General features: G+C 44.1%; 1 protein-coding gene across 10 annotated transcripts in view; it reads left to right on the forward strand.

Moving 5' to 3' along the window:
• PRPF4B (pre-mRNA processing factor 4B) overlaps positions 1 to 19,978 on the forward strand; it is a 60,752-nt gene that overhangs the window by 17,518 nt on the left and 23,256 nt on the right. For all 10 annotated transcript variants that reach the window (XR_005778969.1, XR_005778970.1, XR_005778973.1 and 7 more), the window contains exons 2-5: positions 1,268 to 2,434; positions 4,486 to 4,659; positions 16,377 to 16,535; positions 17,079 to 17,160. Coding sequence is in view for 1 of the 10 variants with exons in the window: in XM_040432015.1 (XP_040287949.1) it covers positions 1,268 to 2,434; positions 4,486 to 4,659; positions 16,377 to 16,535; positions 17,079 to 17,160 (1,582 nt within the window). In the remaining 9 variants the exon portion in view is untranslated. The remainder of the gene's footprint in view (positions 1 to 1,267; positions 2,435 to 4,485; positions 4,660 to 16,376; positions 16,536 to 17,078; positions 17,161 to 19,978) is intronic.

Here is a 19,978-nt window from a genome sequence, read left to right on the forward strand (position 1 = left end):
TGCTTAAAAGGATGGTCCTAGCAGCGTTTTTTGTCTGTCCAAATCCCGGCATATTTGCTGGGCAGCAGGCTGAACTCCGCCACACCCCATTATAGTCAATGGGGATGGTGGGCATTCCAGTAACAACCGGCAGGATCCTGAGAGCTCTGCGGGAACTGAAAAATAAATTAGATAAAATTGTTGCAAACTTAACTTCCATTTCCGGCTCTGCTTGTGCAGTACTAGGGTTGTTTAAACTGGCATACAGGCTCGGAATGTGGAAAGAATTGTTTCGGTTCACTGACAGAAAGCAGTGGAGTATTAGAAAGTTGCAGCACATTTAATTATGTAGTGATGAAAGGAATATGCAGATATTTAGGAATGGTTATCAGTATTGAAGGGACGCAGGTTACATATTGCTTTAGTTGTACTTGATTAAAGTCAGACCCCACTAACTACACATTAATGGTGTTTCCTAAGGTTAAAGGGCATCGGTTAGCAGATTTGTGCCTATGAAACTGGCTGACTTGGTCCCATGTCCATATGTGCCCGTATTGCTGAGAAAAATTATGTTTTAATATATGTATATGAGCCTATAGGAGCAACGGAGACGCTGCCTTTACTGCATGAGGCTCTGCGTTCTCTGCCCTTTGACAAGGCTAGACAGTGTATATGTGATCACGCCTGCCTGGCCCTGTCAATCAAAGTGCAGAGCGTGTGACAGTTACAGAGAGAGCAGAGCCTCTAGGTGCAATGGGAATGCACCCTTTGCTCCTAGAGGCTCATTTGCATATATTAAAAACATCATTTTTCTCAGCAACACAGGCACGTATGAACATGGGATCAACACAGATGCCTTCAGCTGCCAAGCGCACATGTAACAGGTCGTCCAGTTCCATAGATACAAATCTTCTGACAGACTATCTTTAGGTGACGGCATCCACATATGCCTGAAAACAGCAATCAGTTTTTTCTATAACTCCCATAAACTTGAATGGAGAGAGCAGCGCACAAGCCTGTCTGCCTCTACTTTCACCTCAATCTAGTGGCTAGTCAAGGGTGAATGGGGACACTGGACTCCTTTTTGTCCTGGTAAATACAGGTCACAGAGGTGAAACTCATGCCTCATAAGGCATCAATTTATTATTATTTTTTTTAAATTTGGAATGCCATAAATGCGTAAGACTGGAATGTCCCTTTAAGGTTATATTTACAGAAATAAACTGTGCTTGATGTTCATTATTTTCAATCCTGAAACATTGTTCTCATTATTTTATTCTCTTTGCAGTATGAATGAGGCTGACATATCTGATAAAAGTGGCATTGATGAAAATGGAGAGGTCTCAGAAGCAGAACAGCCACAGGTCAAGCACAGTAAACATAAGAAAAAGAAACACAAGCATCGGAGCAAGCACAAAAAACACAAGCATTCTCCTGAAGAAGACAAGGACAAAAAACACAAACATAAGCATAAACATAAGAAACACAAGAGGAAAGCGATAGGAGATCCCGACAAAGATGACAATTCACCATCCAAGAGAGCAAAACTAGATGACTTTGCCTTGCTGGAAGATTTGGAGAAGCAACGAGCTATGATCAAAGCAGAGCTTGACAATGAATTAATGGAAGGTAAAGTACAGTCTGGCATGGGCTTAATACTGCAGGGTTACAATTCTGGTTCTGAAGAGGAGGGAGAGATCAATGAGAAGATTCGAAATGGAAGAAGAGCATCAGGAAAGTCAAATGTGAAGGGAAAGCAGGAGCTCGATTCAAAATCCATTGCTAAAAGACGGAGTCGCAGTAAGTCCAAAGAGAAGACGAAACACAAGTCAGAAAAGAAAAAAAATAAAGTCAGCTCTGAAACTCCTAAAGAAAAAGTACCTAGAAGTAAGTCTAAGGAGAGAAGGAAATCTAAAAGTCCTTCTAAAAGAAACAAAACCCAAGATCAAGTGAAAAAGTCTCCACCCTTGCGCAGACAATCCCCAGAAAAAAACAGGAAATCTGTATCTCCCTTAGAGGACAGAGTAAGGGTAAGAGACCAGAAGAAATCACCTGTAGCTACAGAGAGTAGGGCTAGAGATCGTAGTAGGAAGTCCAAGTCCCCTCTACCCAGAAGAAGTAAATCAAAGGAAAGAAGATCAAAGTCAAAGGAGCATAAACCAAGGAGATCTGATACAGAGAGAGACAAAAAACCTGTCAAGTCTCCTTCGAAAGATGCTTCTTCTGGAAAGGAAAACCGCTCCCCAGGCCGTCGACCAGTACGCAGCCCAAAAGCAAGAAGTCTTACTCCTAAACAGCGTGACAGGACATCAAGGCATAGTAGATCTCCATTTACTCAAGATAAAAAGTCTAAACTATCCCCTATTCGAACACAGTCCCCAGCTAGGAGAGCAAAAAGTAAATCTGTAGAAAGGAAACGGCGTGGACAGGAGAGGAGACGACTGTCTTCTCCTAGGTAAACGAGCCAAGACTCTGTTCGTTCCAGTTTGTAATGTTGATGCATGATGTGGAAGTAAAAGCTTTAGTAACTGTTTATTAAGCCCTTAAGGCATAATGCTGTACATTTACCTTATTAGCCTGCAGGGGGATGTATGGAGGGAGCTCACACACTAAGCTCACTTCATACATGGCGGGTTCTGGTTGTATATCATAACAAGGACCTGCTGGCAATGACCTGGATCAGCGTTGATGCTGATCCTGGTCATTTAACCCCTCAGATGCTGCGGTCAATAGTGACTGTGGCATTTGTGTGGTGGGGGAGGGGCAGGGGCGCAAAATTGCCAGGCTCCAATTGGTTGTCAAGACATCCTGGGGCCTCCTGAAGGTTCCCAGGCCTGTCATGGCTAAGTGGCTGAAAAGCCATGACTGAGACATCATTGCAGTCTATGGGACAAGTGATCAGACAGTCATGTTCAAGTCCTCTAAGGGGACAAAAAATATTTAAAATAAACACAAACATAAATTCAAATTACTCCCTTTCCCAATTTTATATTTAAAAATAAACAAAAAAATCAGGATTGACCACGGCATCTAAGGGTTTAAATGTCTGCGATCGGCATTACTGCCAGTTGAGGACATGAGCCGCTGGTGTCTGCTAAAAGAAGTAAAACATAAAAATTATACAAATTTGGTATCAGACTTGCAAAATAAAGATGTAATTTTTAGTGCACAGTGAGCGCTGTAATATTAAAACCTAAAAGAAACCTTGGTGGAATTTCTTTTTTTATTTCATGTTCACCCCGCAAATAACTTTTTCCTATACCAGATATGGTAAATTAAATGGTGGCTTTAAAAGATACACCTTGTTCCTCAAAAAATAAGCTCTCATGGCTATGTGAACAAAAAATGCAGAGTAGTGGCTATTGGAAGTATTTGGACTGTAATTGAAGCTACTCCCCCACCACTTGGCCAGCCTACTGTCCCCTTTGGATAGCGCACATGAAGGGAGATGTGACCAAGACGTCATCCCGCCTCCTCCCTTGAAACACAGCGCACTCGACTACAGATGCATGCACATATGGCAGGCACCCTGCTTTTCAATGCAGGAGGGCAACAACAACTTGTTTGATCACTCAAATGGGACGTTAGGTTGTGCTACAATTAATCATCAAAAGGGCCATGAATATTTAATAAAACTGTATGAGCAAGGGTGGGTTCACATCACATTTTATGCCTCCATTTGACGTAAATATTAGAAAAAAAAAAAGAATACAAAAAAGCACCACACGACGTTCTTGTATCCTGCACGGTCCAGTAAAAAAAAAAAAAAATTACTTTTTTTTTTTTTTTTTTTTACAATAGTAAAAAAAAGTGTGTGTGTGTATATGTGTATTTTTTTTATGTATTAATTTTTTACAATGGAACTACAGTTTTGAACGGATGCCACTGTATGGCATCAGTCTGATCCGTTTAACGTATACGGTAAGATTCGTCAGGTATAAAATTGACCAACCCCTTTAAAAAAATAAAATTAAAATAACTTTCCCTGTGATGCATTGCTCAGATTAAAATGTAGTATGTAAAGATGATTTGCACTAAAATATTTACCATGTTCATATATTATTAAAGGGGAATTCCAGGATCCTGATATTAATGTCCTATCCTCAGGATTAGTCATCAGTATCTGATTGGTGAGGGTCTGACACCTCGCATCCCTGCACCCTCTGGACCTATCAACTGCTGAATGGTGGGGGTACGGGCTATGAGATCCTCACCAATCTGATAATGATGACCTATCCTGAGGATAGGTTATCAATATGAGGATCCTAGGATACCCCTTTAAGTCAGCCTTAGCATGCATGGTCAATAGAAGAATGGAACCAACAGGTCCTAGTACAACATACAATCCTGTTTTAAAACAAAACTACCAGTTTGGTCATCCTCTTTATCACAACGCCTGATTTTAAATTTGTGGCCATTTTGGATGGAAGTCCTAACTAAATGTAAATCTAGCATTTCTATGGGAAATTGTAAAGAAATTTATAATAAACCCCTCTATTTGTTTAGAGCAAGAGGCAGAGAAGACGTTCTTGCAAGGCATGAAAGGGTGAAAGAAGCCAGCCCTGCTCGATGGTCCCCTTCTAGAAGACGTTCAAGTAGGTCTCCTGGACGAAGGAGGTCACGTTCACCCCTTAGACGTAGCAGATCACCCTGGAGAAGAAGCCGATCTCCTCACAGAAGGTATGTGAGCTTGAAGGTTATTTCCAGATATAACTGTAACTTTTATTAGTATACACCATTTTATTAGTATACACCAAAAACAGTGGAAACAGGAGTGAAAACCTAATGAAAAATTCCATATATGGAACAGTGTGACTAATCGACGCTCCGGAGACTTGAACACGTAGGTCATGAGCGACAAGGGTTGGCTAGAGTTAGGTATTGGACAAATACCTTCGCCACCCACTACTGCCAGCAGGGGAATGTATTTGCTCAACTAGTGAACAATCACCTCCACAGCGCTCAGGTGGGTGTGATGTTGTTAGCACACCACTAGACGGTCACTGAGCTCAGGAGGTAACAGCGCCAGTGATCGTGTGCATAATAACACTGCAGCCAAAACCATTCCCTCTGTGAAGGGGGGAGAGAAATGAAACTGGATTGGCACAGTGAAATATCGAGTCCACTAATGAAATCCACATAAGTATCCCACACAAGTTATTGATTTTTAGGAACTTAACATGTGGATAAACATTGGGGATGATTCCCTAAACGATTATGTACTGATATTTTGAAATAGGACCACAAAAGAGTTTAATGAATTTATGGAGGCCTTAAATATAAACAACTATGGCCTATTTTTGACCTCGGAAATTGATTCCACCAAAATTACATTCCTTGACCTATTACTAAATTGGACGATAGCAGTTTTTAGTGTTTTTTTTTTTTTTAACTCGTTTTATTAAAAGAGAATGACACAAGTATGGCATACATGTAGCAATGTGATGGCCCACGCAGGGGCGCCTCAGAAATACCAAGAGAATAGTGATACATAAAGACATTGACATTTATCAGGACTCTAGCATGTAAAAGGACATGTTCTTAACCCTGACAGCATACAATATTCACAGAATAGACAAATCACACACATAAATGCTCCAACATTAACATCAGTGATAACAGTGCTATAAAGTATCTGAATATTGGTTTGAAGATCAATGTGACCCGTCAGCCGTCGAGTGCAGACGCGATGAGTGTAAGGTGAGAGGAGAGGCACACCAGTCACCCCAGACTTTATCAAATTTTTGTGGACACCCCTATGCTTATACACAATGTTCTCCATGGAGACTGCGTGGTTCACAAGAGTGAGCCATTGTCCCTTCGAGGGGGGGGGGGGGGGGAATCTCCCATCCATCTTATGGCAATTGCCTTTCTAGCTAGAAATGGTGTTTCCGCTAAGAAGATTCTGTGGTAGTGTGACCACGACTCTTCATCAATGACTCCCAGAATGCACATCTTGGGGCATAACGGCAATGTCACAGGAACCATAGTTGCGAGGACCTCCAGAACTGAAATCCAGAACTGTCGAATGAACTAGTTTTTAGTGTTTACTAATAAAAGTTGCAGTTTTATACACTTTCACACACCTCCTCTCCTTCTCCGTGAATTATTATTTTTGAGTGAGAGGTGGAACCTTATTTATCACTACAGTCAGTGAATTGTTTTACTTCCAGATACCTAACAGCGTTGAAATAAGGGAGAATATATAAAGATATTTATTAACCCCTTAACACTCAGCGTCGTATGTGCGGCGCGCTGATCGGCCGGATGCAAGAGCCGATTAGCGGCAGGGGTCCAGCAGTCACAGATAGCCGGACCCCTGCTGTGTATGCTCCCGCAGGATGCCGGCGCATTAACATTTGATGTGCCACGGTCAGCGCTGACTGCGGCATGTGCAATGTCCTGGCGGGGATCGGAGCAGCGATCGGGTCCCCGCGCTGCTGTGACGGGAACCCGATGGCCAGAAAGGCAGTCCAATGCCTTCCTTGGGCATCGTTGCTGCCTTCCGTGACAGCCTGTGAGATCCAGCCCCCTGGATCTCACAGGCAATCTGGCTGGTGTATTATAGTGTGTAATACACTTACAGCCAAAGTATTGTGATGCGTTGTAAAGGGGATCAGACCCCCAAAAGTTGAAGTCCCAGAGTGGGACAAAAAATACAGTGAACAAAGAAATAAAAAAATAAAGTTAAAATTTAAAAAAAAAAAATAGGGAAAAAAAGAAAAGTAGACATATTAGGTATTGCCGCATCCGTATCGTCCGGCTCTATGAAAATATCACATGACCTGACCGCTCAGGTGAACACTGTAAAAAAAAATAAAAAAATAAAAACTGTGCTAAAAAAACTTTTTGTTTTGTCACCTTACATCACTAAAAGTGCAACACCAAGCGATCAAAAAGGCGTATTCCCCCCAAAATAGTACCAATCTAAGCGTCACTTCATCCCTCATACCTTCATTCCCTGCCTAAGACAATCGCTCAAAAAATATAAAAAAATTATGGCTCTCAGACTATTGAGACACTAAAACACGATTTTTTTTATTTTTGTTTCAAAAATATCGTTGTGTAAAACTTACCTTATATACTTTTTTAATTTATGTATCGCTGGGTCTGTAAGAACCTGCTGTATAAAAATATCACATGACCTAATCTCTCATGTGAACACCGTAAAAAAGTGTCAAAGGCATTTTTTGTCACCTTACATTACAAAAAGTGTAATACCAAGCAATCAAAAAGTCGCCCAAAAAATAAAAATAACTATGGCTCTCAGAATATGGAGACACTAAAACATGATTTTTTCAAAAATGCTTTATTATGTAAAACTGAAACAAAAGAAATTGAGCGAAAGGTAACCTAAATTAATACTTAACTTTTATTAAGCCTTCTAGATAAAAAGTCATGCTAGTGCACCTACCAAATAAATGCACACCAAAGTGCTAGAATAGCCTCGCTGCACAAACCTGGAGGAGTGTAATAAATTAATCCGGTATGGAATATATTGGGAAAACCACCCGTGAACTCTGCAGGCATATCGGCAAACATCTAGGTGATCTGCGTCACAGGAGAGACACCCCATTGGTAAAGCATGTTGATCTTATGCATGGGGGTGACTACTCTAAAGTGAGGTTTATGGAGATTGAGATCATTCCCCAATCAAAGAGAGGAGGCGACTGGGAGAGGAGGGTTCTACAAAGGGAGACCTGGTGGATATTTGGACTTAAAACGACCCGACCAAGGGGTCTTAATAAACAACTTCTGTATGGGTGCTACGTTTAATGGTTCAACCACCAGGTAACTTAACCCTCCCTCCCACCTCTCCTTTGTCCTGCTGTTCTGTCTTCACTAGCGTTTTGCTATAGCCCTACTTAAGCCTCATGCACACGTCCGTAAAATACGGACCGTAAGATACCGGCCTGGATTCCTGCTGAGTGCAGGAGCGCACGGCGTCATTGGTTGCTATGATGCCGTGCGCCCGCTGCTGTACAGTAATACACTCGTATAGATAATACGAGTGTATTGCTGTATAGCAGCGGGCGCACGGCGTCATAGCAACCAATGAAGCCGTGCGCTCCTGCTCTCAGCAGGAATCCAGGCAGGTATCTGATGGTCCGTGTTCCACGGACGTGTGCATGAGGCTTTACTCTACCCTGTTCACCATATTTTATTGTCTTTGACTCAATGTCAAAATGAGCTCTAACCTTACCGGGCTTAGCCACTTTACTAGGCCATGGTATAACTCTAGGCATATAAGCACTCAGAGATCCGTAGCACCACAATTGCGGGCAGACTATGGGATGCTTTGAAGCCTGCATGCATCCCTGCCCCGGTCTTGTTACGCCCCCTTAGCAGCGTCACTCAGTGGGCGTGCTTTACATACATAGGGGCAGAGACCCAGCACCTGGATCCCCTCCCCCCTGTCGTTTAGATAGTTCTGGATTAATTTATTACACTCCTCCAGGTTTGTGCAGCGAAGCTATTCTAGCACTTTGGTGTGTGTTGATTTGGTAGGTGCACTAGCATGACTTTTTAACTAGAAGGTTTAATAAAAGTTAAAGGGGTTGTCCGAGTTATGAAAAATAATAATATAGCACTGAAAATATGATATATAACTGAGCTAAGCAAGTTTTATGCAAAAAAATATATACACTGCTCAAAAAAATAAAGGGAACACTTAAGCAACACAATGTAACTCCAAGTCAATCACACTTCTGTGAAATCAAACTGTCCACTTAGGAAGCAACACTGAGTGACAATCAATTTCACATGCTGTTGTGCAAATGGGATAGACAACAGGTGGAAATTATAGGCAATTAGCAAGACACCCCCAATAAAGGAGTGGTTCTGCAGGTGGTGACCACAGATCACTTCTCAGTTCCTATGCTTCCTGGCTGATGTTTTGGTCACTTTTGAATGCTGGCGGTGCTTTCACTCTAGTGTTAGCATGAGACGGAGTCTACAACCCACACAAGTGGCTCAGGTAGTGCAGCTTATCCAGGATGGCACATCAATGCGAGCTGTGGCAAGAAGGTTTGCTGTGTCTGTCAGCGTAGTGTCCAGAGCATGGAGGCGCTACCAGGAGACAGGCCAGTACATCAGGAGACGTGGAGGAGGCCGTAGGACGGCAACAACCCAGCAGCAGGACCGCTACCTCCGCCTTTGTGCAAGGAGGAGCACTGCCAGAGCCCTGCAAAATGACCTCCAGCAGGCCACAAATGTGCATGTGTCTGCTCAAACGGTCAGAAACAGACTCCATGAGGGTGATATGAGGGCCTGATGTCCACAGGTGGGGGTTGTGCTTACAGACCAACACCGTGCAGGACGTTTGGCATTTGCCAGAGAACACCAAGATTGGCAAATTTGCCACTGGCGCCCTGTGCTCTTCACAGATGAAAGCAGGTTCACACTTGCACATGTGACAGACGTGACAGTCTGGAGGCGCCGTGGAGAACGTTCTGCTGCCTGAAACATCCTCCAGCATGACCGGTTTGGCATTGGGTCAGTAACGGTGTGGGGTGGTATTTCTTTGGAGGGCCGCACAGCCCTCCATGTGCTCGCCAGAGGTAGCCTGACTGCCATTAGGTACCGAGATGAGATCCTCAGACCCCTTGTGAGACCATATGCTGGTGCGGTTGGCCCTGGGTTCCTCCTAAAGCAAAATCAATGCTAGACCTCATGTGGCTGGAGTGTGTAAACAGTTCCTGCAAGGCGAAGGCATTGATGCTATAGACTGGCCCGCCCGTTCCCCAGACCTGAATCCAATTGAGCACATCTGGGACATCATGTCTCGCTCTATCCACCAACGTCACGTTGCACCACAGACTGTCCAGGAGTTGGCAGATGCTTTAGTTCAGGTCTGGGAGGAGATCCCTCAGGAGACCGTCCGCCACCTCATCAGGAGCATGCACAGGCGTTGTAGGGAGGTCATACAGGCACGTGGAGGCCACACACACTACTGAGCCTCATTTTGACTTGTTTTAAGGACATTACATGAAAGTTGGATCAGCCTGTAGTGTGTTTTTCCATTTTAATTTTGTGTGACTCCAAATCCAGACCTCCATGGGTTTAAAAATTTGATTTTCATTTTTTTATTTTTGTGTGATTTTGTTGTCAGCACATTCAACTATGTAAAGAACAAAGTATTTCAGAAGAATATTTAATTAATTTAGATCTAGGATGTGTTATTTTTGTGTTCCAGTGTATAGATTTCCTTATTTCCCTGGTTCTTTTCTGGCCCTTTGTTTACATGCAATAAAAACAATCTCTGCCCCTCCCCCTGCTCTGCTAAGGGAGTGAATATAAGAGCTGCCCTGGGTGACATGTCTGCCTGCTGGGAGACTCTGCAGCATGTTGTATGTAAAGGACTACAAGTCCCAGCTGTATAATGACACTGCTAAGGGAGTGGATACAAGAGCTGCCCTGAGTGCTGGGAGAATCAACAGCAACTTGTAAGTGTAGAACTACATGTCCCACCTGTATAATGACACTGCTAATACACACAGGTTCTTCCCCCTACCTTCTTGTGCAATGCTCTCTAGTATGTCCGCTCCAGTGCCCAGCATTGTCTCCTCACTGCCTGCAGAGCTGTGCAGCTGAAGGGGTTAAGAATCCTAGCATAGAGTAGACGGCAGTGAAGGGGGCGTGGCCAGCCCAGTGACGTCTCGTTTACAGGCTTGTAAACGACCTTTATCAGAGCAGGGAGAGAAGCTGACATCACAGGTCATGTGACCCTCAGTGAAATCTGAGAAACCAGGCACTGGAGATAAAGTGAGTTAATTGGAAAGCTGTTACATTTGCCTAGTTAGGAACATAGAACAAAAAAATAACTCTGATAACCCCTTTAAGTATAAATTTAGGTTACCTTTCGCTCAATTTTTATGTTTTCTAATTTAGGGTATCCAGTGTTATTTGACTGTGACTGACCATTAGCTCCCATGGTTGTGTGAAATAAAACTGAAACAACCAATCAAAAAAATATACATATTTTGGTATTGTCGCGTCTGTAACAACCTGCTCTATAAAAATACCACATGATATAACCTGTCAGATGAACATTGTAAATAACAAGAAATAAAAACTGTGCCAAACAGCTATTTTTTTGTTACCTTGCCCCACAAAAAAGTGTACTATAGAGCAACCAAAAATCAGATGTACCCTAATATACACTGCTCAAAAAAATAAAGGGAACACAAAAATAACACATCCTAGATCTAAATTAATTAAATATTCTTCTGAAATACTTTGTTCTTAACATAGTTGAATGTGCTGACAACAAAATCACACAAAAAGAAAAAAATGAAAATCAAATTTTTAACCCATGGAGGTCTGGATTTGGAGTCACCCTCAAAATTAAAGTGGAAAAACACACTACAGGCCAACTTTGATGTAATGTCCTTAAAACAAGTCAAAATGAGGCTCAGTAGTGTGTGTGGCCTCCACGTGCCTGTATGACCTCCCTACAACGCCTGTGCATGCTGCTGATGAGGTGGCGGACGGTCTCCTCAGGGATCTCCTCCCAGACCTGGACTAAAGCATCTGCCAACTCCTGGACAGTTTGTTTTGCAACGTGACGTTGGTGGATAGAGCGAGACATGATGTCCCAGATGTGCTCAATTGGATTCAGGTCTGGGGAACGGGCGGGCCAGTCCATAGCATCAATGCCTTCGTCTTGCAGGAACTGCTGACACACTCCAGCCACATGACGTCTAGCATTGTCTTGCATTAGGAGGAACCCAGGGCCAACCGCACCAGCATATGGTCTCACAAGGGGTCTGAGGATCTCATCTCGGTGCCTAATGGCAGTCAGGCTACCTCTGGCGAGCACATGGAGGGCTGTGCGGCCCTCCAAAGAAATGCCACCCCACACCATTACTGACCCAATGCCAAACCGGTCATGCTGGAGGATGTTGCAGGCAGCAGAACGTTCTCCACGGCATCTCCAGACTCTGTCACATGTGCTCAGTGTGAACCTGCTTTCATCTGTGAAGAGCACAGGGCGCCAGTGGCGAATTTGCCAATCTTGGTGTTCTCTGGCAAATGCCAAACGTCCTGCACGGTGTTGGGCTGTAAGCACAACCTCCACCTGTGGACGTCGGGCCCTCATATCACACTCATGGAGTCTGTTTCTGACCGTTTGAGCAGACACATGCACATTTGTGGCCTGCTGGAGGTCATTTTGCAGGGCTCTGGCAGTGCTCCTCCTGTTCCTCCTTGCACAAAGGCGGAGGTAGCGGTCCTGCTGCTGGGTTGATGCCCTCCTACGGTCTAATTCACGTCTCCTGATGTACTGGCCTGTCTCCTGGTAGCGCCTCCATGCTCTGGACACTACACTGACAGACACAGCAAACCTTCTTGCCACAGCTCGCATTGATGTGCCATCCTGGATAAGCTGCACTACCTGAGCCACTTGTGTGGGTTGTAGACTCCGTCTCATGCTACCACTAGAGTGAAAGCACCGCCAGCATTCAAAAGTGCCCAAAACATCAGCCAGGAAGCATAGGAACTGAGAAGTGGTCTGTGGTTACCACTCCAGAACCACTCCTTTATTGGGGGTGTCTTGCTAATTGCCTATAATTTCCACCTGTTGTCTATCCCATTTGCACAACAGCATGTGAAATTGATTGTCACTCAGTGTTGCTTCCTAAGTGGACAGTTTGATTTCACAGAAGTGTGATTGACTTGGAGTTACATTGTGTTGTTTAAGTGTTCCCTTTATTTTTTTGAGCAGTGTAGTACCAACAAAACTGCCACCTTATCCCGTAGTTTCCAAAATGGGGTCTTTTTTTTGGAGTTTCTACTCTAGGGGTTCATCAGGGGGGTCCTCAAATGTGACATGGCAACTTAAAATGATCCTAGTGAAATCTGCCCTCTAAAAACCATATGGCGTTCCTTTCCTTCTGCGTCCTGCCGTGTGCCTGTACAGCAGTTTGTGACCACATATGGGGTGTTTCTGTAAACGACAGAATCAGGGCAATAAATATTGAGTTTTGTTTGGCTGTTAACCCTTGCTTTGTTACTGGAAAAAATTGATTAAAATGGAAAATCTGCCAAAAAAGTGAAATTCTGAAAATTTTATCTCCATTTTCCATTAATTGTTGTGAAACACCTAAAGGGTTAGCAAAGTTTATAAAATCAGTTTTGAATACCTTGAGGGGTGTAGTTTTTCAAATGGGGTCATTTTTGGGTGGTTTCTATTATGTAAGGGTACTTTCACACTTGCGTTGTTTGATTCCGGCAGCCAGTTCCGTTGCCAGAACTGCCTGCCTGATCAGGCAAACTGTATGCAATCGCATGTAATTTTTTCTAACTGGTCAGGCATTTTTCAGACTGATCAGGATCCTGATCAGTCAGAAAAATGCATTGCAATACCGGATCCGTTTTTCCGGTGTCATCAGGCAAAACGGATCCGGAATTTATTTTTTTCACATTTTTAAAGGTCTGCGCATGTGCAGACTGGAATGCCGGATCCGTCAATGCGGCAATATGAATGCCGGATCCGGCACTAATACATTCCTATGGAAAAAAAATGCCGGATCTTCAGGCAAGTGTTCCGTTTTTTTTTCCGCAGGAGATAAAACCGTAGCATGCTACGGTTTTCTCTTTTGCCTGATCAGTCAAAATGACTGAACTGAAGACATCCTGAACGGATTACTGTCCATTCAGAATGCATGGGGATATGCCTGATCAGTTATTTTCTGGTATAGAGCCCCTGTGACGGAACTCTATGCCGGAAAAGAAAAACTCTAGTGTGAAAGTCCCCTTAGCCTCACAAAGTGACTTCAGACCTGAACTGGTCCTTTTTAAAAAGTGGGTTTTGGAAATTTTCTGAAGAATTTCAAGATTTGCTTCTAACGCCCCCCAAAAATTGTCATTCCCAAAATGATCCAAACATGAAGTAGACATATGGGGACGGCTGTCTTTGTCTGCCTGGACGGCACACAGGTACATCGGGTGTGTCCGGGAAGGTTTTAGTCTCAGCTCTCTAGGACATACCGTTCCTGAGAGATCCCTAAAAAATTACCTGCATTAGCCAATACAAGCCTGCAAGTCTTTCTCTTCAAATCCTAACTGCTATACACACTGTCACATATCCCTTATCAGCCAATAGAAGCTTGCAGGCCCTTAGTCTCTACATACACAGTTTTACTCCAGGTTTCCATAACAACCTAGCCATTTTTCTTCACTGCTGTAGGTCAGCTTTAGACTAGGGCTACAGGATGACAATAAGTCGCATGACACATAGGGCACAACTACGCTGCTACATGCATCCATCTCGGATGGATTTTTTGCGACTGTCGTGTCGCAGTGCCACACCATAACCTATCATTATAAAAAATGTTGAGACAGAAATTTTGCGCAACACATGTCGTCGTGTAGCCCTAGTAGGGGTGGGCGATATAGACGATATAGGCGATATAAATTTGTGCCACGATATGGATTTTGAGCATATCGCCTATATCGCCGGACCGCGATATGATCCTTAGCCGGCACAGTGGAAAAGGAGAGAGTCCCTCCCTCCCCACTGTGCGCGGCTGCCGCTGACCACCAATGACAAAAGAGGAGGAGGGGAGGGACTGACTGTAAATCATTGAGTTTTCACGATTTCAGTGAGCGCGTGAAAACTCAAATCCGATGGTATATTCTACCCCCCCAGGCGTTCCCATGGTGACAGGGACGCTTGCCTGGGGGTTAGAACATACAGGGCCACGCCGCTGACAGTAGAACATTTAAAAACTAATCAGTAACTTTAACTTTATTAATTGTTGATCTCTTTACTGTATACCTTACTAGGTCTTAGCTCCGGTAACAGCAGGCAGTGCGGGCGGGCGGCGCTCACTCACTGACGTCACGCGCCTGCTCCTCCCACTAGGCGGCGCAGGCGCGTGACGTCAGTGAGTGAGCGCCGCCCCCCGCACTGCCTGCTGTTACCGGAGCTAAGACCTAGTAAGGTATACAGTAAAGAGATCACCAATGAATAAAGTTAAAGTTACTGATTAGTTTTTAAATGTATTCCTGTGAGCGTCGGGGGGGGGGGGGGGGGGGGGGGGGAGGAATCTGTGGATGGCACCGTTTAGGGGAGGGGGGGGGATCTGGGGATGGCACCGTTTAGGGGAGGGCGGGGGGGGGGGGGGATCTGTGGATGGCACAATTTAGGGGAGGGGGATCAGCTCCCTGCTGTTGTGTGCACAAAGCACAGGGCAGCAGGGAGAGTGTAAAGTCCTATTCACCCTAATAGAGCTCTGTTAGGGTGAATGACAAGGGTTCTACGTTCTAGCCCTTAAGGAGACTAATAGTTATTAAATAAAAAGTAAAAAAAAGTTTAAACACGCCCCCCCAAATATAGAAAACAATATATCGCGATATATATCGCATATCGCACATGCTTAAAATTATATCGCAATATAGATTTTAGGCCATATCGCCCACCCCTAAGCCCTAGCATTAAATGGGCGGGGCGCTGTGGAGGTCACTGTTAAATGGGCAGGGCGCTGTGGAGGTCACTGTTAAATGGGCGGGGCCCACTATTAAAGGGGCTACTGCTGTGGAGGTCCCATTTTAAAGTGACGGGGCACTGTGGGGAGTCAGTGTTATGGGGGATACTGTCTATCTTTTAACGACACACAGAAACATTAAATGAAATAGATGAAATATACCCATGCGAAGCCGGGTCCTTCTGCTAATCCATTATAAAAATAGAGAAGTTGAAATTTTTAATTTGCTAATTTTTCCAAATTTTTGGTAAATGTAGTATTTTTTTTATAAATATATGACATTTTTTGACTCAATTTTACCACTGTCATGAAGTACAATATGTGACGAGAAAACATTCTGAAAAAGGCCTGAATAAGTAAAAGCGTTTTTAAGTTCTTACCACATAGTGACACTTGTCAGATTTGCTAAAAAATGGCCTGGGCAGAAAGGTAAAAAATGGCTTGGTCCTGAAAGGGTTAAAGCCAAAAAATTAACATTGTTATTTTGCAAAAAAAAGTGTTGGTGGTATAACTCTGCACTTGCCTACGGTATAGAGATGGAAGAGAAGAAAGTGAGTGAGGCTCTGTTCACACTACCTTTGTGGCTCCTGTGCATATAGTTCTTTCTATCAAATCTATGGGGACTGATGGAGGCTCCAAAATGACTTTTTAAATGGCAGTGTGAACAGAACCTAAGGCTCGGCAATGTGACACGTTCCCCCATAATGTCTGTCCCAGACATGCAACTGTGTGTCTATATGTACAAATTCCATTGACACCCACTGAAAAGAAGAAAGCCCTGCACCACTAATTCTGACGTACAAATGTGCGGCTCCAACACATTTAACTGGCGTTAAAACATTAAAAAAAAAGTTGTATTGGCGGTCACTAAGGGGTCAATATATTTTCCCCCTTTGTTCTTTTTAATAGGGATAGAGGCAGAAGAAGTAGATCACGTATGCGAAGGCGTTCATATTCCAGAGGAGGACGAAGTCGCCGAAGGAGAAGTAGGAGCAAAGATAAAGAAGATAAGTTTAAAGGAAGCCTTTCTGAAGGAATGAAGGTGGAACAGGAATCTTCAGATGAAAAGTATGGAAGTTTAATTCACTTTTTTATAATTCCTCCTCCTTTTATGATTCCTTTTTTTTATTCAAGTCAAATCCATTAATATTAACCCAGTGTTATGCCCAGTGCAGGGCTTCAGGGGGCAGTATTCACTATGCTCCAGGTATATGTGCTGCCAGCCTCACACTAAGCTGATTTACCAGTTTGCCACCACTCCTGACTTGCCTTAGACATTTATTGAATAAATTGACGACTTGCCATAGTCATTTCCTAAATCATATGTCTGTTTACAGCCTGATACTGTCTGCACTGAATGTATTATTCTTTATTTTCTACTTGGAATTACAGAGGAATGGGTCATTGTAGAGGCATATGAAAGTATACTTCAAAATTATTATTATGGGTGATTAATTACTAAACCAGACAGGTCCAGAGAGCTGACAGGTCCACTTTACCACACATGACACCTGCTGGTTATTTGCTTTTAAGACTGCAAGTTTATTATGTCAGCTATGGGGTGAACGTCCTTCATTTTGCTCTAAAAATGCAGTCTTGCTTTCTTTGTAGCCTAGAAGATTTTGATGTTGAAGAGGAGGATGAAGAGGCTCTTATTGAGCAAAGACGACTGCAGAGGCTAGCTATTGTGGAAGTAAGTCTCAAAAGAAACAAGAGGATAGAAGTCACAATGTTTTGCTACTAGCTTTGAACAATGACTTTTAAAGTGTCAATTTAGTTTAAAAAACATCCAACACAAAAAAAATAACTTTTTTGTCAGGTTCAGCTGTTCACCAGACCCTTAGTAATATGGTGTCATCTGTGGTAAGGGGTCATTGACACTGCCATGGAATTGAATGTGCCTTTCAGAAAAAAAACTTGAAAACTTATTTTTGCAGTAAAGGGTCTTTTCTAACCACCCTTCCGTGAAAAAAGCTATACTTATCATTGGTAAACGAGCACTGGGACTCTCAGTGATCATGGAAATTTGAGTTCCCAGAGTCCTGTATTAGAACTGAGTGTGATCACTACTGTAGGACTGCAGAGTGCCGTGAACCACCGCTCCATTCTCATAGGCAACTCCTGTGCCTTAGTTATCATGAATTGCTGGGGATACCAGTAGTCGGACCCCTGAGGATCAGATACTTATCCTGTCGATATGGGAACAGTGTGTTATTGGGAAAACCCCTTTAAATACATTGGTTAATATAAAGGATTGTCCGGGCTACAGATATTGTTGTCTTTTCCTCAGGATAGGTCAGCAATACCAGAACAGCGTGGGCTTGACTTCCAGCAGCCCCACTGATCAGCTGTTTGAAGGGGCTGCGGCGATCGTACGAGCACTGGGATCTCTTCAATGTTTGCCTGCGCACCGTCTCCCTTATAGCAGTGGTGCAGCAGGGGTGTGGAAATTTAAAAAAAAAACTACTTGTCGAAGGACTAAAGTGGGGGCTCAATCTACTTGTCCCTCATGACCATCTACTTGTCCTGAACTTATACTAACGTTATACTGTATGGGGGCGGAGGCCACAAGGCGATGTTATACTGTATGGGGCGGGGCCACAAGGAGATGTTATACTGTATGGGGCGGGGGCCACAAGGAGATGTTATGCTGTATGGGGCGGGGGCCACAAGGAGATGTTATGCTGTATGGGGCGGGGGCCACAAGGAGATGTTATGCTGTATGGGACGGGGGCCACAAGGAGATGTTATGCTGTATGGGACGGGGGCCACAAGGAGATGTTATGCTGTATGGGACGGGGGCCACAAGGAGATGTTATGCTGTATGGGGGCAGGGCCACAAGGAGATGTTATACTGTATGGGGGCGGGGGCCACAAGGAGATGTTATACCGTATGGGGGCAGCCACAAGGAGATGTTATACTGTATGGGGGCAGGGCTACAAGGAGACGTTATACTGTATGGGGGCGGGGGCCACAAGTTGACGTTATACTGTATGGGCGTGGGGGCCACAAGGTGACGTTATACTGTGCAGGGGCAGCCGCTTGGTGACGTTATACTGTATGGGGGTGGGGGCCACAAGGTGACGTTATACTGTGCAGGGGCAGCCGCTTGGTGATGTTATACTGTATGGGGCACTAGGGCAGCCCCAAGGTAACGTTATACTGTATGGGGGCAAGAGGGAGACATTATAGTTTATCAAGTGCCACGTGCAGTGCAGATTGCAGGCAGGGCCAGAGCCTCAGAAGACAGACAGCACAACCTTTATTTCTGACACCCCTGCAGATGAGCGTTCCTCCCGGAGCCTGTCCACATCGCAGCTCCCGGCCTGACCTGCAAGCGCTGACTGGGGTCACATAGCATTATACTGATTTATGATGCTATGTAACCCTTACAGTTCTGGAATCTATTGGATAACACTGACATAATGCTGTCAGTGTTATCCAACACATTCCAGAACATATAACATATATATCTCCTGAGAAGCCAATTTGATCCTAAAGGGTTAATTTACCCTGTAATCTAAACTGTGTCATCTGTCACTTCTCTTATCTCTCTGCTCCTGTCCCTTAATCTCATCACTGCTGCAACAAAAGCATCAGCCGACAGCCTCAGTGTAATAACCTGTTCTAGCCTCTGACTCAGTGTAAACTGTTCTAGTGACTCACGGCTCTTTTAAATCAATGAATCGAATGAGTCTCTAACTAATGGGATCTTTAGATTCTTTTAACTTGTGACTCATTCGATTCATTTCTATTCTAACTCCCTGTACAGACGGCTCAGAGCTGCTGGTGCTTGCCTTGCCTCAGCTCTGATTGGTTGGTGGGCGGGGAGGGGCTGGCAGGAGCAGCTTCCACTCTAGGATCAGATTACACTCCTCCCGAGCCCCTCCCCTCCCTGCTGCCAGCGTCTCTGCTATTGTGTGCTGTGACTGAACTGAGCCGACGATGCAGGGGCAGGCTGACATAGATGTAGGAGCGGTCAGCTCGTGGCTAGCATATGACCGCTCCTATTACTGCCCAACCGACATGTCCCTGCTACTTGCCCGCACAGGGCTAAAACAACTGTTCAAACTACTTGCCCGGCGCCCGGAGCTGCATGTCCCGGGCGTCGGGCGATAGGAATTCCACACCCCTGTGCAGTGTAATTACAGATGTTCACACCCTTCAAGTGAATGGGGGCGGGAGAAAGGTTTGCAATTATTTTACCCAAAAAACTATGGAAACTGATCATTGACGGTCATAAATACATATAAGTAGGGTGATATGTACCAGGACAGTACACAACTGTGATACCTCTTGGCGCAAACACGACTTCAATGGATATTTACAAAATCTTTTTTTATTAGGTAATAAGCGACAACGTGTTTTGGCGTAAGTATACTCCTTTTTCTTTTTAGGCTTGAGAAAGGAGTATACTTACACCAAAACGTGTTGTCGTTTATTGCCTAATAAAAAAAGATTTTGTAAATATCCATTGAAGTCGTGTTTGCGCCAAGAGGTATCACATTTG

Source organism: Bufo bufo, chromosome 5 (genome assembly GCF_905171765.1).
Source record: "Bufo bufo chromosome 5, aBufBuf1.1, whole genome shotgun sequence".
In the NCBI taxonomy this organism is placed as follows: Eukaryota; Metazoa; Chordata; class Amphibia; order Anura; family Bufonidae; genus Bufo; species Bufo bufo.